Source organism: Bombina bombina, chromosome 5 (genome assembly GCF_027579735.1).
Source record: "Bombina bombina isolate aBomBom1 chromosome 5, aBomBom1.pri, whole genome shotgun sequence".
Lineage (NCBI taxonomy): Eukaryota > Metazoa > Chordata > Amphibia > Anura > Bombinatoridae > Bombina > Bombina bombina.
In genome coordinates this window covers 133203549-133231307 of record NC_069503.1, presented here as the reverse complement: position 1 = coordinate 133231307, position 27759 = coordinate 133203549, and the positions used below count along the sequence as shown (strand labels likewise).

At 41.8% G+C, this 27759-nt stretch overlaps 1 protein-coding gene across 3 annotated transcripts in view; it reads left to right on the top strand.

Moving 5' to 3' along the window:
- Window positions 1–27759, top strand: part of SCAP (SREBF chaperone) — a 490982-nt gene that overhangs the window by 185913 nt on the left and 277310 nt on the right. For 2 of the 3 annotated variants that reach the window (XM_053713699.1, XM_053713698.1), the window contains exon 3: window positions 862–985. The exons of the other annotated variant lie outside the window; for it this stretch is intronic. In XM_053713699.1, the coding sequence (XP_053569674.1) occupies window positions 862–985 (124 nt within the window). The remainder of the gene's footprint in view (window positions 1–861; window positions 986–27759) is intronic. 3 annotated transcript variants of the gene reach the window in all.

The following is a 27759-nucleotide window of genomic DNA, read 5'->3' as shown; positions in this document are numbered from 1 at the left end:
GGTTAAGGCTGTCCTACATACTAAGGGTTTCTCCCTAAAGTTGTGTCCGTAACATCAATCAAGAGATTGTGGTTCCTTCTTTTGTCCTAATCCTCCTCCTTCAAAGGAACATTTACTTCATAATAAGGATTTTAGACAAACTTCTTAGTTATTTGTGGCATATTCTGGGAAGCGTAAGGGTCAGAAGGTCTCTTAGACTTCCTTATCTTTTTGGTTGAGGAGTCTTATCCGATAGCCTATGAAACAGCGGGACAAAGACCTCCTCAGAGAATTATGTCTTATTCTATCAGAGCAGTGGCTTCCTCTTGGGCCTTTAAGAACGAGTCCTCTGGAGCAGATTTTGTAAGGCGGCTACCTGGTCCTCCTTACATACTTTTTCTAATTTTTATAAATTTTATGTTTATGCTTCAGCTGAAGCAGCCTTCGGGAGAGAGGTTTTGCAGGGGTCCGCCTCTTTTTTTTTTGTCCCTTCCCGTTTTCATTCAGTTCCCTCTAGACAAGAGCTTGGGTATAAGTTTCCCAACAGTAAGGAATGAAGCCGTGGACTCTCCTTATATTAAGAAGGAAAACATAAATTATGCTTACCAGATAATTTAATTTCCTTCTGTATAAGGAGTGTCTTTATTATCTGGTAAGCATAATTTGTTTTTCACCTTCTCTCTCTCTCTCTCTCTCTCTCTCTCTCTCTCTCTGATTAATTACACTCATTTCAACTGTCCCTTACTACTTTGATTGTTGTTTCCACCTCTTAATATCTTACCCCATTTTGTTTGCACATTTTTATTTATCATCTTTTACTGATCTTGTCTCCGTCTTTTTTCTACATGTACATAGATTTCTTTCTCATTTCCTCTTTTGTAGTTACCCTTTGCTGAAGCTTCCTCTGCCTGGAACGGGACCAGTTGAATTTAGCACCTCTGTGAAAGACTACACCCCTCCTCCAGCAGAGGTTGTTCCAGGGGATATCAGCGAGCATCCTGATTGGGTAAGTAAGATGCAGACAATTTACCAACAGCAGTATGGGTTTGTTATTAATGACTTTAAACTGACCAGAATTAAATATTGACTGAAACGCAGCCTGAATTTGGTGAGTATCTGATAAACTCACTGGCATTTCCTATAAAGATCGTTCATGTTTAGAGCTCCGAGAGACTAATATTATTATTATTTTCCTTCTATAAGGTAGGGAGAGTCCACAACTTCATTCCTTACTGTTGGGAAATACAACACCTGGCCACCAAAGGCGTAAATATCCCTCCCACTTCCCCTATCCTCCAGTCATTCTTTGCCTTTCGTCACTATAGGAGGTGGCAGAGAAGTGTCAGAAGATTTGGATAGTCCTGTAATGGGTACGTTCCCTTCAAGAAAGGACTGGACTTGCAGGGAAAGTTTTTCTGCAAACCCATCCAGACTGTCGCCTAACAACTCCTGAGCAATCGGTGTTGACGAGTTTCACGGCTTGCTTTTACACACTCACCATGTCAGAGTGTTGCTTCTAGACTGTCACACTTGAGAGGCTGTGCCTGTTCCACAGCATGGATCCTGGAGGGTAAGACAGTTTTATGCCTCAATAGGATCAAGGGCTAATATCTCCTTCAGGGAGATTATTTGAACAGCTAGGGGTTATATATATCTACTTTAATGTGAGTTTTTTGGGGCTCATAGACTGTGTGCTTTTGGCTTTTTAACAAATAGGTTTCACTTTCGTTTTTGAATGTTGCGCAGCTCATAATAGCTTAGCGCCTTTTTCATAGCAGGTGAAGTCTTGTCCTATGCACCACGTGACCGAGTACGGTCTTTTCTTTTTTCTTCGATCCTGCTGCGGACATCACTCCTAAGGAGAGCGTTTTCATTGTTAGCTGACTTGGTCTAGGATGTGGTGAGTGCCCCAGCTGCCTTTTGGGATTATAAAGGTGCCGTTTTTTGAATAAAAGTGTTTCTTTTTTGTCTGTCCTTCTGCGGATATATCTTAGCAAACACATCAGATCCCTAGCGCTCACCACCTCCACGTCTTCTCCGGCAGCGTGTCTTCAGCGAGTGCACACGTCAATCAGCCTTCTCCAAAGTAAGGGTGTCGTAAGACAGCGTCTTCGTTAGAACGCCAAGCAGCATACAAACAGGAAACAGGTAAGTCTATCGCAACTCCTCCTCCTCAGGAAACGCACAGTGACTCTTGTTTTTAAAAGTAGAAAAGTCTTTATTGGTAGTAGAAAGCAATTAAAAACAGGGAATGTGAGATACAACTCACAAATTCAATCATGGTGTTCCAGTATTGCAAGACACGGCAAACATGTTTCGTGTGGGGCTTCCACACTTGTTCACTGCTGTTAATTGCAAGCACTGGATACACCTTTTAAGGACAATCAATCACCAAGAATTACAAACATATGTGAACTTAACCCTGCCTGTACTAAGGATTGCCAAATAGTATACACAATCATTAAACATGTGAGAGGAAAAATAAATAAATTAGCTAACATTAAATTTAAATAAAAATATATTGTATGATTTTAGTTGCATAAAAAATTAAAACAATTATGTGGATATATCTTAGCTTTGGAGGACTCTGATACTGCATTAGAAGGTTCCGCTCCTTCTGTACTGATTAGTAATTCCTGTTTATATTGTGAGGAGTCTGTGGTTTGCCCGCCTGCTCAATTTTGTTCCATTTGCCTAAGCACTGTTCTAAAGTCTAAGAAGGGAGACAAGCCTGCTAATACTCATAGCGCTATTAGCCCCTCTGAGCCATCTACCTCTCAGGAATTTGTGTCCCGAGAGATTACTACCCTTTCTACTCTACCCGCTATACATGCAGTTCCCCGCAGCTCAACTAATCTTCCATCTTGAGGGGGCTTTTTTCCTGCGGACTTTACCACACAGTTACAATCGGCGGTGTCTGCTGCCCTGAGTGCCTTACCTCCCTCTAGCAAACGTAAGAGGTTAAACATAGTTCTCCTGACTTAGAGTCATCTAAATATTTGTCGGATTTAGCTACTATGTCCCAGCTATCCAAGGATGAGTTAACCTCTATAGCTTCAGAGGGTGAACTTTCTGAGTCAGAGACTTCAGTTTCTAAACCTCCTTTAGCGGAGGAACCCTCCTTTAGATTTAAAATTGAACATCTGCATTTTTTATTAAAGGAGGTTCTGTCTACGCTAGAGGTTCCAGAGGCTACACTCCCTGAGGAACCTAAGATCCCTAAATAAGACAGGGTTTATGAAGACAGGAAGGTCCCCGTGACTTTTCCTGTGCCAGTTAAGATGGTGAACATTATTAGTAACGAATGGGAAAGAATAGGAACTTTTTCCCCCTCGTCTACTTTTAAAAAATTATTCCTGGTCCCTGACTCTCAATTAGATTTGTGGGACTCCATCCCTAAGGTGGATGGTGCTATTTCTACGCTGGCTAAGCATACTACTATCCCTCTGGAGGATAGTTCTTCTTTTAGAGAGCCTATGGACAAGAAAATGGAAACTTTTCTAAGGAAGATGTTTCAACATACAGGGTTTTTATTTTAATCAGCGGCAGCTGTAGCCACGGTTGCTGGAGCAGCTACCTACTGGTGCCACACTCTGTCGGTGCTCATTGAGGTGGAGACTTCCCTCAAGGATATTCAGGAGAGAATTAAATCTCTGAGAATTGCTAACTCCTTCACCTGTGACGCGAAAAAGAAAAAGGGTCGAGACACACCCTATAGGAGTCGCTAAATATCAATAAACCAATATTATATACACAAAAATGTGGAGTCTCAAATATAAAAAAACACAAAACAAAATAAAATACACAATAAGAGACAATCTCTCACTAAAATACCATACAATACCAGTGTACTTGGGAATTGTATAATAGTGGTAATAGTTCTGTCCCAGAAAAAGTCTTATTGATGTAGTAAAATACTTTAATGGACGCTGGACACTTGTATGTTGTCAATCCGGATCAGGCTGCTCTCTAACTTCACCAAAAGTAGGTAATTCTGAAGATAACAAACACAAGGAAAGAGGCACCGTATGTGTGAATCGATAAACGACAGGATATCAGCACATAATTATCACAGGGTACTCACATGGTGTAGAGGCACCCACTTGTGCCAATAGGAGCAGGCTGGTTCTTCACAGCAAACCAGCTAGCTGGACACAGGAAAACACTGGATCAGCCAGAGAGGTATACCCCACAGGGGGCAGCTGGATCAAGATGTTGTTACACTCCCCAAGAGAGCCAGGCAGGGAGAAATATGGGAGGTAGACCTATATACCTCCCTAGGTAGCGTAGTAATGTAAGTACAGCAATGAGAGCTATTGGTTAAAACTTTTTCAAAGTTGTTTATTAAAACAATAAAAACAAGTTAAAAACCACTCATGCTGAAAAAAGTGCAGATACAATGCAACACGTTTCACGGTTACCGTTTCATCCAGCATATACACATATTGTCAAATTAACCCTTATATAGGACTACGCTACACAAACAAAGTATGTATACTTCGTACCTGTGACGCAAATATGCAGATTATTTGCCTAAATGCAAAGGTTTCTGGCTTTAGGGTCCTAGCCCGCAGGGCTCTCTCGTTGAAGTCTTGGTCTGCGGATATGACTTCTAAATCCAGACTCCTTTCTCTTCCTTTCAAGGTGAAGATTCTATTTGGTCCAGGGCTGGACTCCATTATTTCTACAGTTACCGGAGTGAAAGGTGCCTTCCTACCGCAGGATAAGAAGAATAGGCCTAAGGGACGGCAATTGTCGAAGTTTCGTTCTGACAAATCACGACGATGGCAATCCTCATCCAAGTCCGAGCAGCCCGAGAGTACTTGGAAGCCGGAATAAGTCCAAACAGATTAAGAAGCCCGCCGAGAACAAAACGGCATGAAGGGGCGGCCCCCGATCTGGGATCGGATTGAGTCGGGGTCATACTGTCTCTCTTTTCAGACATTTGGTTCCAGGATGTACAGGATCCTTGGGTCCTGGACGTTGTATCTCAGGGATACTGGATAGGATTCAAATCTCATCCGCCCAGGGGCAGATTCCTATTCTACAGCCTGTCTACAAGACCAGAAAAGAGGACTGCCTTTTTAGGTTCTATAGGGGATCTTCGAAGGCTCTGGGGGCTCTTTTAGCTGTTGACAGAACATGAGGTATTGCAGTAGCGCCTTACCTGGACAATATCTTGGTACAGGCACCATCTTTTCGTCTAGCGGAAGAACACTTCTTTCTCAGTCTTCTCAGTCTTCTTCGATCACATGGATGGAAGATTAACTTGGAAAAGAGTTCTCTTACTCCAAGTACAAGGGTGAATTTCCTGGGGACAATAATAGACTCCATATCCATGAGAATATTTCTCACAGATTAGAGACGTTGCAAGCTAACTTCTGCATGTCTTGCCCTCTAGGCCTCCTTGATACCCTCGGTGGCCCAGTGTATGGAGGTGATCGGACTCATGATGTCCTGTGTGGACATCATTCCTTTTGCCAGATTCCATCTGAGACCCTTACAAATATACATGCTGAGACAATGGAACGGCGACCATTTAGATCGGTCTCAACAGATTGTGCTGGACAATCTGTCGAGAGACTCGCTTTCTTGGTGGCTCTGTCCAGATCATCTGTCCCAAGGCACGTGCTTCTTGAGACCATCCTGGGAGATTGTGACTACTTACGCAAGCCTTTCCAGCTGGGGAGCCGTTTGGGGTGCCAAGAAGGCACAAGGTCTGTGGACTCAGGAGTCCTCCTCCCTTCCGATCAATATATTGGAACTCCGGGCAATCTTCAATGCCTCGAAGGCTTGGCCCCTTCTGGGTTCGTCCCAGTTTATCAGATTCCAATGAGACAATACAGGGAGTGCAGAATTATTAGGCAAATGAGTATTTTGACCACATCATCCTCTTTATGCATGTTGTCTTACTCCAAGCTGTATAGGCTCGAAAGCCTACTACCAATTAAGCATATTAGGTGATGTGCATCTCTGTAATGAGAAGGGGTGTGGTCTAATGACATCAACACCCTATATCAGGTGTGCATAATTATTAGGCAACTTCCTTTCCTTTGGCAAAATGGGTCAAAAGAAGGACTTGACAGGATCAGAAAAGTCAAAAATAGTGAGATATCTTGCAGAGGGATGCAGCACTCTTAAAATGGCAAAGCTTCTGAAGCGTGATCATCGAACAATCAAGCGTTTCATTCAAAATAGTCAACAGGGTCGCAAGAAGCGTGTGGAAAAACCAAGGCGCAAAATAACTGCCCATGAACTGAGAAAAGTCAAGCGTGCAGCTGCCAAGATGCCACTTGCCACCAGTTTGGCCATATTTCAGAGCTGCAACATCACTGGAGTGCCCAAAAGCACAAGGTGTGCAATACTCAGAGACATGGCCAAGGTAAGAAAGACGACCACCACTGAACAAGACATACAAGCTGAAACGTCAAGACTGGGCCAAGAAATTTCTCAAGACTGATTTTTCTAAGGTTTTATGGACTGATGAAATGAGAGTGAGTCTTGATGGGCCAGATGGATGGGCCCGTGGCTGGATTGGTAAAGGGCAGAGAGCTCCAGTCCGACTCAGACGCCAGCAAGGTGGAGGTGGAGTACTGGTTTGGGCTGGTATCATCAAAGATGAGCTTGTGGGGCCTTTTCGGGTTGAGGATGGAGTCAAGCTCAACTCCCAGTCCTACTGCCAGTTTCTGGAAGACACCTTCTTCAAGCAGTGGTACAGGAAGAAGTCTGCATCCTTCAAGAAAAACATGATTTTCATGCAGGACAATGCTCCATCACACGCGTCCAAGTACTCCACAGCGTGGCTGGCAAGAAAGGGTATAAAAGAAGAAAATCTAATGACATGGCCTCCTTGTTCACCTGATCTGAACCCCATTGAGAACCTGTGGTCCATCATCAAATGTGAGATTTACAAGGAGGGAAAACAGTACACCTCTCTGAACAGTGTCTGGGAGGCTGTGGTTGCTGCTGCACGCAATGTTGATGATGAACAGATCAAAACACTGACAGAATCCATGGATGGCAGGCTTTTGAGTGTCCTTGCAAAGAAAGGTGGCTATATTGGTCACTGATTTGTTTTTGTTTTGTTTTTTGTTTTTTTAATATTTTTATTGAGGGTAGAATTTTTTTTTTTAACAAGCAGTGGTTGCAAATTACAATCAACATTACTTATATACATTGCATATTCAAAGACATGAGATGCGCCCATAGTAAAATAACCTTTCCCCTCATTTTTCTCCCCTAACCTAGATTCAGTGGATCACTCTTGGATCCTTAGTATGACAAAATTCTTTTTAGGGGTTTAAAAGAAAAGAACAAAAAACAAACAACAAACAAAAAATGCATCTCTAAAGTAATAATGCTGTAAAGACTTTCCTGTCCTAAAATAACAACTAAAATGATGCAAAAACCTTAATTGGGAGCTCTCATATTCATTTTAAGCTTTAACATAAATAGGATTGAAACCAGGCCCTAAATATTGGGAGACAATAGTTAAGAAAAGGTAAAACTTCCAGATCTACCTCCTTCCTCTCTAGGATAGCAGTTTGTGTCAATTCAATTTTGAGAAAACATAATGAGTTGCGGTGCCCCACAGATACAATGCTTTATAAGATTGCGTGTTGGATTTCTCCAACATAGGTGTGTCTGGTCCACGGCGTCATCCTTACTTGTGGGATATTCTCTTCCCCAACAGGAAATGGCAAAGAGCCCAGCAAAGCTGGTCACATGATCCCTCCTAGGCTCCGCCTACCCCAGTCATTCTCTTTGCCGTTGTACAGGCAACATCTCCACGGAGATGGCTTAGAGTTTTTTAGTGTTTAACTGTAGTTTTTATTATTCAATCAAGAGTTTGTTATTTTAAAATAGTGCTGGTATGTACTATTTACTCTGAAACAGAAAAGAGATGAAGATTTCTGTTTGTATGAGGAAAATGATTTTAGCAACCGTTACTAAAATCCATGGCTGTTCCACACAGGACTGTTGAGAGGAATTAACTTCAGTTGGGGGAACAGTGAGCAGTCTCTTGCTGCTTGAGGTATGACACATTCTAACAAGACGATGTAATGCTGGAAGCTGTCATTTTCCCTATGGGATCCGGTAAGCCATGTTTATTAAGATAGTAAATAAGGGCTTCACAAGGGCTTATTAAGACTGTAGACTTTTTCTGGGCTAAATCGATTCATTATTAACACATATTTAGCCTTGAGGAATCATTTAATCTGGGTATTTTGATAAGATTATATCGGCAGACACCTTATTCTTAGGGGCTTTCCCAAATCATAGGCAGAGCCTCATTTTCGCGCCGGTGTTGCGCACTTGTTTTTGAGAGGCATGACATGCAGTCGCATGTGTGAGGAGCTCTGATACATAGAAAAGACTTTCTGAAGGCGTCATTTGGTATCGTATTCCCCTTTGGGCTTGGTTGGGTCTCAGCAAAGCAGATACCAGGGACTGTAAAGGGGTTAAAGTTAAAAACGGCTCCGGTTCCGTTATTTTAAGGGTTAAAGCTTCCAAATTTGGTGTGCAATACTTTTAAGGCTTTAAGACACTGTGGTGAAATTTTGGTGAATTTTGAACAATTCCTTCATATTTTTTCGCAATTGCAGTAATAAAGTGTGTTCAGTTTAAAATTTAAAGTGACAGTAACGGTTTTATTTTAAAACGTTTTTTGTACTTTGTTATCAAGTTTATGCCTGTTTAACATGTCTGAACTACCAGATAGACTGTGTTCTGAATGTGGGGAAGCCAGAGTTCCTTCTCATTTAAATAAATGTGATTTATGTGACAATGACAATGATGCCCAAGATGATTCCTCAAGTGAGGGGAGTAAGCATGGTACTGCATCATTCCCTCCTTCGTCTACACGAGTCTTGCCCACCCAGGAGGCCCCTAGTACATCTAGCGCGCCAATACTCCTTACTATGCAACAATTAACGGCTGTAATGGATAATTCTGTCAAAAACATTTTAGCCAAAATGCACACTTATCAGCGTAAGCGCGACTGCTCTGTTTTAGATACTGAAGAGCATGACGACGCTGATAATAATGGTTCTGAAGGGCCCCTAAACCAGTCTGATGGGGCCAGGGAGGTTTTGTCTGAGGGAGAAATTACTGATTCAGGGAACATTTCTCAACAAGCTGAACCTGATGTGATTACGTTTAAATTTAAGTTGGAACATCTCCGCATTCTGCTTAAGGAGGTATTATCCACTCTGGATGATTGTGACAAGTTGGTCATCCCAGAGAAACTATGTAAAATGGACAAGTTCCTAGAGGTCCCGGGGCTCCCAGAAGCTTTTCCTATACCCAAGCGGGTGGCGGACATTGTAAATAAAGAATGGGAAAGGCCCGGTATTCCTTTCGTCCCTCCCCCCATATTTAAAAAATTGTTTCCTATGGTCGACCCCAGAAAGGACTTATGGCAGACAGTCCCCAAGGTCGAGGGAGCGGTTTCCACTTTAAACAAACGCACCACTATACCCATAGAAGATAGTTGTGCTTTCAAAGATCCTATGGATAAAAAATTAGAAGGTTTACTTAAAAAGATGTTTGTTCAGCAGGGTTACCTTCTACAACCAATTTCATGCATTGTCCCTGTCGCTACAGCCGCGTGTTTCTGGTTCGATGAGCTGGTAAAGGCGGTCGATAGTGATTCTCCTCCTTATGAGGAGATTATGGACAGAATCAATGCTCTCAAATTGGCTAATTCTTTCACCCTAGACGCCACTTTGCAATTGGCTAGGTTAGCGGCTAAGAATTCTGGGTTTGCTATTGTGGCGCGCAGAGCGCTTTGGTTGAAATCTTGGTCAGCTGATGCGTCTTCCAAGAACAAGCTACTTAACATTCCTTTCAAGGGGAAAACGCTGTTTGGCCCTGACTTGAAAGAGATTATCTCTGATATCACTGGGGGTAAGGGCCACGCCCTTCCTCAGGATCGGCCTTTCAAGGCCAAAAATAAACCTAATTTTCGTCCCTTTCGTAGAAACGGACCAGCCCCAAGTGCTACGTCCTCTAAGCAAGAGGGTAATACTTCTCAAGCCAAGCCAGCTTGGAGACCAATGCAAGGCTGGAACAAGGGAAAGCAGGCCAAGAAACCTGCCACTGCTACCAAGACAGCATGAAATGTTGGCCCCCGATCCGGGACCGGATCTGGTGGGGGGCAGACTCTCTCTCTTCGCTCAGGCTTGGGCAAGAGATGTTCTGGATCCTTGGGCGCTAGAAATAGTCTCCCAAGGTTATCTTCTGGAATTCAAGGGGCTTCCCCCAAGGGGGAGGTTCCACAGGTCTCAATTGTCTTCAGACCATATAAAGAGACAGGCATTCTTACATTGTGTAGAAGACCTGTTAAAAATGGGAGTGATTCATCCTGTTCCATTAGGAGAACAAGGGATGGGGTTCTACTCCAATCTGTTCATAGTTCCCAAAAAAGAGGGAACGTTCAGACCAATCTTAGATCTCAAGATCTTAAACAAGTTTCTCAAGGTTCCATCGTTCAAAATGGAAACCATTCGAACAATTCTTCCTTCCATCCGGGAAGGTCAATTCATGACCACGGTGGATTTAAAGGATGCGTATCTACATATTCCTATCCACAAGGAACATCATCGGTTCCTAAGGTTCGCATTCCTGGACAAGCATTACCAGTTCTTGGCGCTTCCTTTCGGATTAGCCACTGCTCCAAGGATTTTCACAAAGGTACTAGGGTCCCTTCTAGCTGTGCTAAGACCAAGGGGCATTGCTGTAGTACCTTACTTGGACGACATTCTGATTCAAGCGTCGTCCCTTCCTCAAGCAAAGGCTCACACGGACATCGTCCTGGCCTTTCTCAGATCTCATGGATGGAAAGTGAACGTGGAAAAGAGTTCTCTATCTCCGTCAACAAGGGTTCCCTTCTTGGGAACAATAATAGACTCCTTAGAAATGAGGATTTTTCTGACAGAGGCCAGAAAAACAAAACTTCTAGACTCTTGTCGGATACTTCATTCCGTTCCTCTTCCTTCCATAGCGCAGTGCATGGAAGTGATAGGTTTGATGGTAGCAGCGATGGACATAGTTCCTTTTGCGCGCATTCATCTAAGACCATTACAACTGTGCATGCTCAGTCAGTGGAATGGGGACTATACAAACTTGTCTCCGAGGATACAAGTAAATCAGAGGACCAGAGACTCACTCCGTTGGTGGCTGTCCCTGGACAACCTGTCACAAGGGATGACCTTCCGCAGACCAGAGTGGGTCATTGTCACGACCGACGCCAGTCTGATGGGCTGGGGCGCTGTCTGGGGATCCCTGAAAGCTCAGGGTCTTTGGTCTCGGGAAGAATCTCTTCTACCGATAAATATTCTGGAACTGAGAGCGATATTCAATGCTCTCAAGGCTTGGCCTCAGCTAGCGAGGGCCAAGTTCATACGGTTTCAATCAGACAACATGACAACTGTTGCGTACATCAACCATCAGGGGGGAACAAGGAGTTCCCTGGCGATGGAAGAAGTGACCAAAATCATTCTATGGGCGGAGTCTCACTCCTGCCACCTGTCTGCTATCCACATCCCAGGAGTGGAAAATTGGGAAGTGGATTTTCTGAGTCGTCAGACATTGCATCCGGGGGAGTGGGAACTCCATCCGGAAATCTTTGCCCAAGTCACTCAACTGTGGGGCATTCCAGACATGGATCTGATGGCCTCTCGTCAGAACTTCAAAGTTCCTTGCTACGGGTCCAGATCCAGGGATCCCAAGGCGGCTCTAGTGGATGCACTAGTAGCACCTTGGACCTTCAAACTAGCTTATGTATTCCCGCCGTTTCCTCTCATCCCCAGGCTGGTAGCCAGGATCAATCAGGAAAGGGCGTCGGTGATCTTGATAGCTCCTGCGTGGCCACGCAGGACTTGGTATGCAGATCTGGTGAATATGTCATCGGCTCCACCATGGAAGCTACCTTTGAGACGAGACCTTCTTGTTCAAGGTCCGTTCGAACATCCGAATCTGGTCTCACTCCAGCTGACTGCTTGGAGATTGAACGCTTGATCTTATCGAAGCGAGGGTTCTCAGATTCTGTTATCGATACTCTTGTTCAGGCCAGAAAGCCTGTAACTAGAAAGATTTACCACAAAATTTGGAAAAAATATATCTGTTGGTGTGAATCTAAAGGATTCCCTTGGGACAAGGTTAAGATTCCTAAGATTCTATCCTTCCTTCAAGAAGGATTGGAAAAAGGATTATCTGCAAGTTCCCTGAAGGGACAGATTTCTGCCTTGTCTGTGTTACTTCACAAAAAGCTGGCAGCTGTGCCAGATGTTCAAGCCTTTGTTCAGGCTCTGGTTAGAATCAAGCCTGTTTACAAACCTTTGACTCCTCCTTGGAGTCTCAACTTAGTTCTTTCAGTTCTTCAGGGGGTTCCGTTTGAACCCTTACATTCCGTTGATATTAAGTTATTATCTTGGAAAGTTTTGTTTTTGGTTGCAATTTCTTCTGCTAGAAGAGTTTCAGAATTATCTGCTCTGCAGTGTTCTCCTCCTTATCTGGTGTTCCATGCAGATAAGGTGGTTTTACGTACTAAACCTGGTTTTCTTCCAAAAGTTGTTTCTAACAAAAACATTAACCAGGAGATTATCGTACCTTCTCTGTGTCCGAAACCAGTTTCGAAGAAGGAACGTTTGTTGCACAATTTGGATGTTGTTCGCGCTCTAAAATTCTATTTAGATGCTACAAAGGATTTTAGACAAACATCTTCCTTGTTTGTTGTTTATTCCGGTAAAAGGAGAGGTCAAAAAGCAACTTCTACCTCTCTCTCTTTTTGGATTAAAAGCATCATCAGATTGGCTTACGAGACTGCCGGACGGCAGCCTCCCGAAAGAATCACAGCTCATTCCACTAGGGCTGTGGCTTCCACATGGGCCTTCAAGAACGAGGCTTCTGTTGATCAGATATGTAGGGCAGCGACTTGGTCTTCACTGCACACTTTTACCAAATTTTACAAGTTTGATACTTTTGCTTCTTCTGAGGCTATTTTTGGGAGAAAGGTTTTGCAAGCCGTGGTGCCTTCCATCTAGGTGACCTGATTTGCTCCCTCCCATCATCCGTGTCCTAAAGCTTTGGTATTGGTTCCCACAAGTAAGGATGACGCCGTGGACCGGACACACCTATGTTGGAGAAAACAGAATTTATGTTTACCTGATAAATTACTTTCTCCAACGGTGTGTCCGGTCCACGGCCCGCCCTGGTTTTTTAATCAGGTCTGATAATTTATTTTCTTTAACTACAGTCACCACGGTATCATATGGTTTCTCCTATGCAAATATTCCTCCTTAACGTCGGTCGAATGACTGGGGTAGGCGGAGCCTAGGAGGGATCATGTGACCAGCTTTGCTGGGCTCTTTGCCATTTCCTGTTGGGGAAGAGAATATCCCACAAGTAAGGATGACGCCGTGGACCGGACACACCGTTGGAGAAAGTAATTTATCAGGTAAACATAAATTCTGTTTTTGTTTTTTGCCAAGAACAATGTAGTAATGAATTATCATATATATGGGATAACACAATGAAGAAAAACTCTCTCATTCTGAATGCCAGTAATCAGTGCTACAATTTAAAAAAAACACAGGACCCCATTTGTGTGGTATATTGTAGGATACTTCCCTAGGGGCCCCCCACGTAACCCCCAGGAAACATACAGATATAAATAAGGGCAATACGGGAGCAATGTTGCGTCCTGAGCAATATTAGGAGAGAACAGACAACCATCACATTATTCATAAGTGGTTAGTAGGCATAGAAAACAGTGCAACAAAAATAAACTTATTAGACTAACCGCAGAGATCAAACCCTCTTAGATTCAAGCCTTTTGCAAATAAGTATGTCCCCCTCCCCGGCTCAGGCCGTAAGCCGCAGGAAGTAAGCTATGTAAATAATAAGTGAAGGCCTCATTGGCGCCCTTCCGGCTTGGCAATATAATTAACAATAATGAGATATGTGGAAACACTAAAACTGCCTCATTACAAGATAGATTATATACTCAAGTGCACCCCAACAATGGACAACATTTAGAACAAAAACAGTTTGGAGTTAGTTGGAACTCTCCCTTAACATGTAGTGAACCATGTACACCCGGCAAAAGCCTGCACTAAGTTCCAGCTTCTGCTGTCCACACATAGTCCTTAGAAGAAAACAGCGTCCCAACACCCCAAACCTGACCTCCCGGTTTGCAGATATAATATCGATTTGAGTCAGCTAATTTAAGGTCGTTCACATTCAAGTTCACAGAAAGGGATACCTCAGCAGAGCCTAGCTGGTTATACGAAAGTCCCAAATTAACAGGCTTGGTAATGCATGCTGAAGCTGGGATCAGTCCGGTGCCTAAGGCAGCCCAGGAGTATGCCCCGAGCCCTCTCACCGGCTCTGCCCTTGTCAAGGTTCCATTTAACGCTAGGGGCTTTGTAGCTATATCACCTGCCTTCTTTTCTGCTACGGTTACGCTGTTGGTTGCAGGCATCTTTTTGAGTGAAGACTCGACATCGACAGCATCCTCCGATTTAGCCTTCTCATAGGCTCCCGCCACATGGTCTGTCGGTTGTGAAGTAAGGTGTAAAGGTCCCCTTGCACACATAAGTGTCAACGGAGGTCCGGTAGTTTTAAGTGTCTCTAGGTTGGGGTTGGGTTCTTTCTCCACAGATATAGGAGCTTGCTTGTGCTGTTTCTGCTGTTGATAAACCTGCATGAAATAGTCCCAAGGAGCCTTTGCAAGCAAAGTCTGGAAGCAACGTTCCAATCTTTCCATGCGGTAATCAAAGCGTGCTTGCAGGCCTATTTCCTGTGTGGTAGCCATTTTTTCAGTGCAGGGATGAGGAATAGGTAAAGATATCTTCCCGTTTTCAGGTGCTTTTTTGCTGGTAGAGTTTTGCATAGGATTGTGTAACTCTAACGAGATTTGTGGAGCCCCAATTAAGGCAAAAAAAACCCTCGGTACACCGAGGGGGGTGGCGCTGCCTATGTATGAGCCGCCGCTCTAGGCCTTCTACGTCCGATGCTAAGCTCCATCTTCACGAATACAGCGCAAATTTCCCAATCTTTGTTTTGTTTTTGAATGTCAGAAATGTATATTTGTGAATGTTGAGATGTTATATTGGTTTCACTGGTAAAAATAAATAATTGAAATGGGTATATATTTGTTTTTGTTAAGTTGCCTAATAATTATGCACAGTAATAGTCACCTGCACACACAGATATCCCCCTAAAATAGCTATAACTAAAAACAAACTAAAAACTACTTCCAAAACTATTCAGCTTTGATATTAATGAGTTTTTTGGGTTCATTGAGAACATGGTTGTTGTTCAATAATAAAATCCTCAAAAATACAACTTGCCTAATAATTCTGCACTCCCTGTATAACCTCGGTTGCCTATATCAACCTACGTCAACCATCAGGGGGGAACGAGAAGTCCCTTGGCGATGATAGAATTATCTCAGATACTAAAGTGGGCGGAGACTCACAGATGTACCCTGTCAGCGATCCACATTCTGTGTGTGGACAACTGGGAAACGGACATTCTTAGCAGGCAATCCTTTCACCCAGTGGAATGGTCTCTCCACCCAAGGTGTTTACAGAGAAATGCAGCAAGTGGGAGATGCCGGAGATAGATCTTATGGCATCCCGCCTCAATACCAAGCTACCCAGGTACGGGTCGAGGGATCCTCAGACGGAACTTATAGATGCACTATCTGTACCATGGAGGTTCAGACTCGTATATCTTTTTCCTCCGTTACCAATTCTCCCTCGTGTGGTAGCTCGCATCAAGCAGGAGCGAGCATCTGTGATTCTGATTGCTCCATCGTGGCCGTGAAGGACGTGGTTTGCGGATCTGATGGGGATGTCCTCATCTCCTCAGTGGAGGTTACCTTGTCGCAGAGATCTGCTGATACAGGGTCCCTTCGTTCATCAAAATCTAGTTTCCATGAGGCTGACTGCTCGGACATTGAAGGCTTAGTCTTAGCCAAGAGAGGATATTCTGAGAATGTTATCAACACTCTGGTTCAAGCTCGTAAGCCAGTTACTCGTCATATCTACCACGCATGCAGAGTTTCTGAGATTTCTGCTTTTCAATGTGACCCACCTTATCATGCTGATAAGGTGGTTTTATGTACTAAATTAGGGTTCCTCCCTAAGGTGGTGTCAGATCGTAACATTAGGAAATTGTTGTTCCTTCCTTGTGTCCTATTCCTCCTTCAGCGAAGGAATGCTTGCTTCACAATCTAGGTGTAGTTCGTACCTTGAAGTTCTATCTTCAGGCTACTAAGGAATTCAGACAATCTTCCTCTTTGTTTGTCATCTATACGGGGAAGCGTAACGGGCAGAAGGCTACTATGACTTCCTTATCTTTCGGTTGAGTATTGTCTTCCGCTTAACTTACCTTTAGACACCAGGGCGACAGCCTACTGAGAGGATAACAGCTCATTCCACTAGAGCAGTGGCTTCCTCCTGGGCTTTTAAGAACGAAGCCTCTATGGATCAGATTTGTAAGGCGGCTACCTGGTCCTCCTTACACACTTTTTCTAAATTTTACAAGTTTGATGTGTTTGCTTCGGCCGAAGCAGCTTTCGGGAGAAAAGTTTTGCAGGCTGTGGTGCCCTCAGAATAGGGTCCGCCTCTTTTTTGTTCCCTCCCGTTAATCGTTCAGTGTCCTCTGGAGCTTGGGTATTGTTTTCCCAACAGTAAGGAATTAAACTCTCCCTGCCTTATGGAAGGAAACATAATTTATGCTTACCAGATAAATTCCTTTCCTTCCTGGCAGGGAGAGTCCACGAACTCGCCTGTAATTTATTTTTGTTGGGCGTCTCCTTTTTTATATTATTTCTTCTGGCACCTTTATACTCTGATTTTTCTCCTACTTTTCCTTGTTCCCTCGGCAGAATGAATGGGTAATAGGGGAAGTGGGAGGGATATTTAAGCCTTTCGCTGGGGTGTCTTTGCCTCCTCCTGGTGGCCAGGTGTTGTATTTCCCAACAGTAAGGAATGAAGTTGTGGACTCTTTGCCAGGAAGGAAAGGAATTTATTTGGTAAGCATAAATTATGTTGTTGTTGTTGTTGTTATTATTATTATTATTATTATTATTATTATTATTATTATTATTATACTTTTTTTTTATTTATTTTTATTGAGCATCAACATATTCCACATCACTATCCATGGGTACAATTAATATTCGTAACACAGTGATACAATACTTGTAAGAGACAAAACAAAATTTGACAAACAAATATAAAAGGAATTGAGAACCGTATTCCCATGGGAATTAACAATCTAGAAGGGTAGTAGGGTGAGAAATAGGAGGTGAGGACTGCATGGGTGAAAATTATGTTAATACAGAGTTAGATGAGGGCAATTATTATGTAAGTGGAATCTTTTTGTTAATGAGTTGGGTCGTACCCTTCCCTGAACAAAAGCATCTTAAGGAGCATTTAAAAGAAGGCAAATTAGTGGAAAGTCTGACATTGCAAGTAAGTATGTTCCAGTGTATTGGTACTACTTGGGAGAAGCCTGCCGTCTAGCATGGGAAGAGATAACACGGCATCCTCCAATCACGGCTTCCCCCCAGGGGAATCATTGCCTGAGGCAACGCTGTGATTGGAGGAAGCCGGATTCGTCATTGCTGATGTATGAAGTGATTAGCGGCAGGAGGGGGAAAATCGCTTCTCCGGCTTCAAGAAGAAAAGGTAAGTATTTTAACAAAACGGGTGAAATGTAAACTTTCATGAATGAAAGTGCCCCTGTTTTTAATAGTATTTTTAAAAGACAGCCACTCATTCTTGAAAGTTGACATTCACTTTAATACAAGCTTGTAAACCAGTCATGAGAAAAATATACCACAAGGTGTGGAGAATTTATTTTTCCTGATGTTCTGTGAGAGGCTATTCTTGGCATTCTGAGGATTTTGGAATTTCTTCAGGAATGTCTAGATAAGGGTCTCTCTGCTAGATCGTTGAATGGTCAAATATTGGCTCTTTCAGTGATGTTTCAAAGAAAATTAGCCTGTCTGCCAGACGTTCAACCCTTTATTTAGGCTCTCGTTCGCATATCGGCCAATATAGTTCATTTTCCAGCTCCGCCTGGAACCTTAATTTAGTTTTGAGGATTCTTTAGTCTTCCATCCTTGAACCAATGCATAATTTTGACATTAAGTTCCTTTTCTTGGAAGGTTCTTTTTCTTCTATCTCTTCGGCCAGAAGCGTTTCCGAACTATCTGTGTTGTCGTGTGAATCTCCTTATTTGGTTTCTCACTAGGAAGAGCGGATGTTGCATACAGTGGCAGGTATTTTTTTTATTTATATAAAAAAATACCTAAAGGGACACTAAACCCACATTTTCAGCTAGAACATGCAATTTTAAGCAACTTTCTAATTTACTCCAATTATCAATTTTAACTGTATCCACCAATAAGCAAGCGCTATCCATGGTGTGGAACCTAAAATGGGCTGGCTCCTAAGCTTTAAATTCATACTTTTTAAATAAAAATAGCAAGAGAACTAATAAAAATTGATAGTATGAGTAAATTAGAAAGTTTCTTAAAATTGTATGCTCTTTCTGAATCATCAAAGAAAAAACATTCGGTTTAGTATCCCTTTAACCCCTTAAAGGGCCATGATACCCACATTTTTCTTTCATGATTTAGAAAGAGAATGCATTTTTAAACATCTTTCTAATTTACTTCTATTATCTAATTTGTTTTATTCTCTTGATATTCTTTGCTGAAAAGCATATCTAGATATGCTCAGTAGCTGCTGATTGGTTGCTGCACATAGAAGCCTCATGTGATTGGCTCACCCATGTGCATTGCTTTTTCTTCAAATAAGGATATCTAAAAAATGAAGCAAAATAAATAATAAAAGTAAATTGTAATGTTGTTTAAATTTGTATGTTCTATCTGAATCATGAAAGAAAGATTTTGGATTTAGTGGCCCTTTAAGGACCACAGCACTTTTCCATTTTCTGACCATTTGGGACCAAGGCTATTTTTACATTTCTGCGGTGTTTGTGTTAAGCTGTAATTTTCCTCTTACTCATTTACTGTACCCCCACATATTATATAACGTTTTTCTCGTCATTAAATGGACTTTCTAAAGATACCATTATTTTTATAATTTCTTATGTTTTACTATAAAAAATATAAAATATGAGTAAAATTTTAAAAAAAACACCACTTTTTCTAACTTTGACCCCAAAAATCTGTTACACATCTACAACCACCAAAAAACACTGATGCTAAATAGTTTCTAAACTTTGTCCTGAGTTTAGAAATATCCAATGTTTACATGTTCTTTGCTTTTTTTGCAAGTTATAGGGCAATAAATACAAGTAGCACTTTGCTATTTCCAAACCACTTTTTTCAAAATTAGCGATAGTTACATTAAAACACTGATATCTGTCAGGAATCCCTGAATATCCCTTGACCTGTATATATATTTTTTTAGAAGACAACCCAAAATATTGATTTAGGCCCATTTTGGTATATTTCATGCCACCATTTCACCCGCCAAATGCGATCAAATAAAAAAAATCGTTTACTTTTTCACAAACTTTAGGTTTCTCACTGAAATTATTTACAAACAGCACAAATGGTTGTAAATGCTTCTCTGGGATCCCCTTTGTTCAGAAATAGCAGACATATATGGCTTTGCAGGGTTAATTTTAGCTTTAGTGTAGAGATCAGCCTCCCACCTGACGCATCACACCCCCTGATCCCTCCCAAACAGCTCTCTTTCCTCCCCCACCCCACAATTGTCCCCGCCATCTTAAGTACTGTCAGAAAGTCTGACAGTACTAAAATAAAAGGTTGTTATTTTTGTTTTTTTTTAAACATATTCTGCTGTTTAGGATCCCCCTCTCCCTCTACCTTATTGTATGCCATCTTGGGTACTGGCAGCTGTCTGCCTCCTGTTGGCCAGGTGAGCTATTTCCCAAGAGTAAGGTCATGGACTCTTACAACAAAGAAATAAATACATTTATCATAATAAATTATGTATGTGTATATTCTTTTATATGGAAATGCAACTTAAGCCTTTTTATTGGCCATTCAAAATTGCACGTACTTAATTCAAATTTAAATATTGTAATATCTGGGAATAGCAAACTATCTGCCAGGAAAGCGGGGGACATCTTTCGGGGTGGCATTTTCAGACATTTTCGTTTAATTTATTTCATGCTCCTCTCTTCCTGCTTAATTTTTGGATTTATTTCCACATTGACGGTGTTATGAGGTTGTTATTAAATCCTTCTTTTTTCTCTGCCAGTGTATTGCTAGCACTATTTTCTTTCATTTAATTGGCAAGAGTCCATGAGCTAGTGACGTTTGGGATATACAATCCTACCAGGAGGGGCAAAGTTTCCCAAACTTCAAAATGCCTATAAATACACCCCTCACCACACCCACAATTCAGTTTTTACAAACTTTGCCTCCTATGGAGGTGGTGAAGTAAGTTTGTGCTTGATTTTCTATGTTGATATGCGCTTCTCAGCATTTTGAAGCCCGATTCCTCTCAGAGTACAGTGAATGTCAGAGGGATGTGAAGGGAGTATCACCTATTGAATGCAATGGTTTTCCTTGCGGGAAATCTATTTCATAGGTTCTCTGTTATTGGTCATAGAGATTCATCTCCTACCTCCTTTTTTCAGATCGACGATATACTCTCATATTCCATTACTTCTACTGATAACTGTTTCAGTACTGGTTTGGCTATCTGCTATATGTGCATGGGTGTCTTTCGATAAGTATGTTTTCATTACTTAAGATACATTTAAGCTATGGTTTGGCACTTTATGTATTAATATAAAGTTCTAAATATATGTATTGTACTTATATTTGCCATGAGTCAAGTTTATGTATATTTCCTTTTGCAGACTATTCAGTTTCATATTTGGGAAAAAACATGTTTAGGAAAATATTTTTCTTACCTGGGGTTTAGTCTTTTTTTTCAAATTGACTGCTTTTTCATTAAATTTTCGCAGGCAAAATTATGCTCGCGAGGCGCAAAATGCTGATGTTTATTGCATCATTCTTGGCGCGAGAATTTTTTTGGTGCGAAGGTACGTCCGGTGATACAAGTTTCGTCATTTCCGGCGTCTTAGTTGACGCCGAGTTCCTTGCACAAGGTTGCGTCTGCAATGACGCGAGTGTGTCATTTCCGGATGTTGTTAGCGCCAAAAAATTTCTTTTCTTTTACAAGATATGACGAGTCCACGGATTTCATCCTTATTTATGGGATAACGCCTCCTGTTTAGCAGGAAGTGGCAAAGAGCACCACAGCAGAGCTGTATATATAGCTCCTCCCTTCCCTCCCACCCCAGTCATTCTCTTTGCCTGTGTTAGTGATAGGAAGAGGTAAAGTGAGGTGTTAGTTTAGATTCTTCAATCAAGAAGTTTTTTATTTTAAAATGGTGCCAGTGAGTACTATTTTTCTCAGGGAGAAATCGTCAGTCAATTACTTCCCAAGAGGAGTGGAGACATCTTATTTTTCTGCCCTGATGTTGATGATCTTAGCAAACGTTATCTAAGATCCTGCTGGTTCCCACAGAGCAGTTGAAGGTAGTGTAAAGAAATATCTTCAGTGTGGAGAACCGTGTCATGCTACAAGCAGCATTGAGGTATGTTCAGTCATTTGTTTCTGGGGAGACTTGATACATCAGAACAGGCTGGCATTATTCCCTATCTGGGGAGGGGTAAGCAGTATGCACTATATGTATGGAAATGGTGTACCTGAAATTCCCTTTTAAATTGATTGCTTGATGCAAACGTTATTTTGATATCAGTATGTTTTTCACTGTGTTTAAAAATCAGTGTGGGCTAGACGCTGGGAGATGCCGTTTCTGCCTAAGGGCTGTCATTGTTATTTAATTGTGACTGTCTTGAGAGAGGGCAGTGTTTCATGAGGTTGCACTTATTATTGAGAGTATGGAGGGGCACATGGCTTTATCGTTGTGAGAATCCTACATGTTGTTTTACTCCCATGCGGTTTTCAGTCCGGCTCGAGTTACGCCCATGGGCGGGGCCTAATTTTGCGCGCTCAGACACGCAGCATTCATCCCGATCAGCTGCAAGGGCCTGAGCTCCGGTGTGGCCTACATTGTTCTTGTACGAAGGATACTTAGACAGAATCAGTGTGATCTGGGGGCAGGTAGGCGCCGCAGCAGAGCTGTGGCGAGGTGCAGAGGCATAAATTGATAAAACCGATAAAAAAAAAGTTGATATCAATTGATATATAACATAATCTATCAAGTGGTGCAATATTGTTAAGCTATTTTGGGCACATAAGGGCATTTTTTATTGCTGCAAATGTTGTTTTTGTCTGCTAACAGAAAAATTGTTGCGCTTTTATTATTTAAAGGTGCAGTACTCTTTTTAAGTCAACATTTTTGTCTATGTAATTTTACTTCAGAGCTCAATATATCAAGTAAAGAAAGACTATTATTGCTAGTCTGTTTAACATGTCTGAACTTGAGGAAACTACTTGTTCTATGTGTTTAGATGCCATTGTGGAACCCCCTCTTACTTTTTGTCCCTCATGTACTGAAAGGGCCTTACAATGTAAAGAGTGGATTTTCTTTAACGGAAGTGTGCCTAAGGATGATTCTCAGTCTGATGAGAATCAGGGTATGCCGCTAATTTCTCCCCCAAGCGTCACAACCTTTAATGCCCACCCAAGTGACGCCGGGTTCTTCAACCGCGTCTACTTCATTCTGGAATTAAGAGAAATATTCAATGCGCTTCAGACTTGGCCTCAGTTGGCTTCGGCCAAATTCATCCGTTTTCTGTCGGACAACATCACAACTGTGGCTTACATCAATCATCAGGGAGAAATAAGGAGTTCCTTAGCGATGACAGAAGTATCCAAGATAATTCGGTGGGCGGAGGCTCACTCTTGTTATCTGTCAGCAATCTACATCCCAGGAGTGGACAACTGGGAAGCTGACTTTTTAAGCAGACAGACGTTTCATCCGGGGGAGTGGGAACTCCATCCGGAGGTCTTTGCCACCCTTATTCTCAGATGGGGCAGACTGGAATTGGATCTGATGGCGTCTCGTCAGAATGCCAAGCTCCCAAGATACGGATCCAGGTCAAGGGATACTCAGGCCGAACTGATAGATGCCTTGGCAGTGCCTTGGTCGTTCAACCTACCTTATGTGTTTCCACCGTTTGCTCTCCTTTCCCGGGTGATTGCTCGGATCAAACAGGAGAGGGTTTCAGTAATTCTAATCGCGCCTGCGTGGCCTCGCAGGACTTGGTATGCCGATCTAGTGGACATGTCCTCTCTGCCGCCGTGGAAGCTTCCATTGAGGCAGGACCTTCTCATTCAGGGACCCTTCCAACCTCCGAATCTAGTTTCTCTGCAACTGACTGCTTGGAGATTAAACGCTTGATTTTATCTAAGCGGGGGTTCTCTGATTCGGTCATTGATACTTTGATTCAGGCACGTACGCCTGTTACTAGAAAGATCTACCATAAGATATGGCGTAAATATCTTTATTGGTGCAAATCTAAGGGCTACTCATGGAGTAGAGTTAGGATTCCCAGGATTCTATCTTTTCTCCAAGAAGGATTGGAGAAAGGGTTATCAGCAGGTTCCTTAAAGGGACAAATCTCTGCTTTGTCAATTTTACTACACAAACGTTTGGCAGAGGTTCCAGACGTTCAGTCTTTTTGTCAGGCTCTGACCAGAATCAAGCCTGTGTTTAGAACAATTGCTCCACCCTGGAGTTTGAATTTAGTTCTTAATGTTCTTCAAGGGGTTCCGTTTGAACCCATGCATTCCATAGATATTAAGTTGTTATCTTGGAAGGTTTTATTTTTGGTTGCTATTTCTTCTGCGCGTAGAGTTTCTGAGCTTTCAGCGTTACAATGTGACTCGCCTTATCTTATCTTCCATTCTGATAAGGTGGTTTTATGTACCAAACCTGGTTTCCTTCCTAAGGTTGTTTCAAATAAGAATATTAATCAGGAAATTGTTGTTCCTTCATTATGTCCTAATCCTTCTAAGAAGGAGCGTCTGTTGCATAACTTGGACGGGGTCTGTGCCCTGAAGTTTTACTTGCAGGCAACTAAGGAATTTCGTCAATCATCCTCATTATTTGTTGTTTTTTTCTGGAAAGCGTAGGGGCCAGAATGCTACGGCTACCTCTCTTTCTTTTTGGTTGAAGAGTATCATCCGTCTGGCATATGAGACTGCTGGACAGCAGCCTCCTGAAAGAATTACGGCTCATTCCACTAGGGCTGTGGCTTCCTCATGGGCATTTAAAAACGATGCTTCTGTTCAACAGATTTGCAAGGCTGCAACTTGGTAGTCTCTTCACACTTTTGCTTCATCTGAAGCTATTTTTGGGAGAAAGGTTCTTCAAGCAGTGGTGCCTTCCGTTTAGGTTCCTGTCTTGTCCCTCCCTTTCATCCGTGTCCTATAGCTTTGGTATTGTATCCCATAAGTAAGGATGAAATCCGTGGACTCGTCATATCTTGTAAAAGAAAAGGAAATTTATGCTTACCTGATACATTTATTTCTTTTACGATATGATGAGTCCACGGCCCTCCCTGTCATTTCTGAGACAGGTAATTATTTTGTTAAACTTCAGTCACCTGAATCTTTGGCTTTTCCTTTCTCTTCCTAACTTCGGTTGAATGACTGGAGTTGGAGGGAAGGGAGGAGCTATATATACAGCTCTGCTGTGGTGCTCTTTGCCACTTCCTGCTAAAACAGGAGGCGTTATCCCATAAGTACCGATGAAATCCGTGGACTCGTCATATCGTAAAAGAAATAAATTTATCAGGTAAGCATAAATTTCCTTTTTGCGTTGTGCGTCATATTTGGCGGCAAATAATTTCATTATTTAAAACCCCATTTCTATGTGCCTCTTGCCTTTTTATATGTCACAGAGCTATGCTGTTTGCATTTTTTCCCCATTCCTGAAACTGCCATATAAATATGGAAATTGATAATTTTGCTTTATATGTTGTTTTTTTCTCTTATATTTGCAAGATGTCTCAATCTGATCCTGTCTCAGAAACCACTGTTAGAACCCTGCTGCCTGATAACAGTTCTACCAAAACTAAGTGTATCTGTTGTAAATTTGTGGAGATTATATCTCCAGCTGTGGTATGTAATAGTTCTCATGATAAGCTTTTACATGCAGAGAATGCACATGATATCCCTGTGAATATAAAAGATGTTATTGCTGATGCGATTCAGAAGGCTTTGTCTGCTATCCCGCCTTCTAATAAACGGAAAAGGTCTTTAAAAACTTCTCATGTAGTCGATGAAATTTCAATTGACCGACAACATACTGAATTATCCTCCTCTGATGAGGCTCTATCTGATTCAGAAGATCCTACCTCAGATGTTGACACTGACAGATTTACTTATTAATTTAAAATGGAGTATATTCGTTCCTTGTTAAGAGGTGTTGATTAAGTTGGATATTGAGGAAACTAGTCCTCTTGATATTAAAGGGACAGTCTAGTATAAATTAAACTTTCATTATTCAGATAGGACTTAATTTTAATCAACTTTCCAATTTACTTTTATCATCAAATTTGCTTTTTTCTCTTTTTATTCTTAGTTTAAACTAAACATAGGTAGGCTCATATGCTAATTTCTAATCCTTTGAGGGCTGTCTCTTACCACATGCTTTTTAAATCTCTTTTCAACACAAAGAGACAGAAAGTACACGTGGGCCATATAGCTAACACTGTGTTCAGGCACAGGGGGTTATTTAAGATTTAGCACAAAACAATGCTACATTTAAGACAATAGATAATAGTCACAGTCATGTGATCAGGGGGCTGGAAGAAGGTTCCTAGATACAAGGTAATCACAGAGGTAAAAAGTATATTAATATAACTGTTGGTTATGCAAAACTGGGGAATGTGTAATAAAGGGATTATCTATCTTTTAAAACATTAACAATTCTATGGTAGACTGTCCCTTTAAAACTAGTAAACGTTTAAACTCTGTTTATAAACCTTCTGTGGTTACTCCAGGTTTTTCTCCAGTTGCTGATGCTATTTCTGATATGATTTCTAAGGAATGGAATAGGCCTGGTACTTCTTTTATCACTTCTTCAAGGTTTAAACAATTGTATCTTTTGCCAGCAGTTAGTTTGGAGTTTTGGGAAAAGATCCCCAGAGGTGATGAGGCTATTTCTACTCTTGCCAAACGTACTACTATTCCTATGGAAGATAGTACTTCCTTTAAGGACCATTTAGATAGGAAACTTGAATATTATCTAAGGAAAGGTTATTTATTTTCTGGCTATCTTCTCAGGCCTGCCATTTCTATGGCTGATATTGCAGCTGCATCAACTTTTTGGTTGGAAAGTTTAGCTCAACAGGAAACAGATCCTGATTTGTCTAGCATGCTAATCATTTTATCTGTGATGCTATTTTTGATATCATCAAAATTAATGTTAAATCTATGTCTTTAGCTATTTTAGCTAGAAGAGCTTTGTGGCTCAAATATTGGAATGCTGACATGGTATCTAAATCTAGATTACTATCTTTCTTTCCAAGGTAATCATTTATTTGGTTCTCAGTTGGATTCAATTATTTCTACTGTCACTGGCAGAAGGTAGTTTTTTTGCCTCAGGATAAAAGACCTAAGGGTAAATCTAAAGCTTCTAACCGTTTTCGTTCCTTTCGACAAAATAAGGAACAGAAACCCAATCCTTCCCCCAAAGAATCTGGTTCCAATTGGAAACCTTCAAGTTGGAATACATCCAAGCCGTTTAAGAAACCAAAGCCAGCCCCCAAGTCTGCATGAAGTTGCAGCCCTCATTTCAGCTCAGCTGGTAGGGGCAGATTAAGATTCTTCCAAAGTATTTGGGCAGATTCTGTCCAAAATCATTGGATTCAGAGTATTGTCTCTCAAGGGTACCGAATAGGATTCAGAGTAAGACCTCCTGTGAGAAGATTTTTTCTCTCACGCATCCCAGCAAATCCAGTAAAGTCTCAGGCGTTTCTGAAGTGTGTTTCAGACCTGGAGCTTTCAGGGGTAATCATACCAGTTCCGTTTCAGGAACAGGGTCTGGAGTTTTATTCCAATCTATTCATTGTCCGAAAGAAAGAAAATTCATTCAGGCCAGTTCTGGATCTGAAAATTTTGAATCGCTTTGTAAAACTTTCAAAATCATACCAGTTCCGTTTCAGGAACAGGGTCTGGAGTTTTATTCCAATCTATTCATTGTCCGAAAGAAAGAAAATTCATTCAGGCCAGTTCTGGATCTGAAAATTTTGAATCGCTTTGTAAAACTTTCAAAATGGTGACTATAAGGACTATTCTGCCGGTATCCAGCTCCTGTCTTATTTCTGCGGTTCATATCCCAGGTGTAGACAATTAGGAAGCGAATTATCTAAGCCTGTCAGACTTTACATCCGGGGGAGTGGTTGCTCTATCCAGATGTGTTTATTCAGACTGTTCAGATGTGGGGTCTTCCAGAAATAGATCTGATGGTTTCCCATCTAAACATGAAACTTCCCAGGTACCTTTCCAGGTCCAGGGATCCTCAGACGGAGGCGGTGGATGCGTTAGCAGTTCCTTGGTGTTACCAACCTGCTTATATCTTCCCGCCTCTAGTTCTTCTTCCAAGAGTGTTTTCCAAGATCATCATGGAACACTTGTTTGTGTTGCTGGTAGCTCCAGCATGGCCTCACAGGTTTTGGTATGCGGATCTTGTTCGGATGTCCAGTTGCCAACCTTGGCCACTTCCTTTAAGACCAGACCTTCTGTCTCAAGGTCCGTTTTTCCTCAGGAT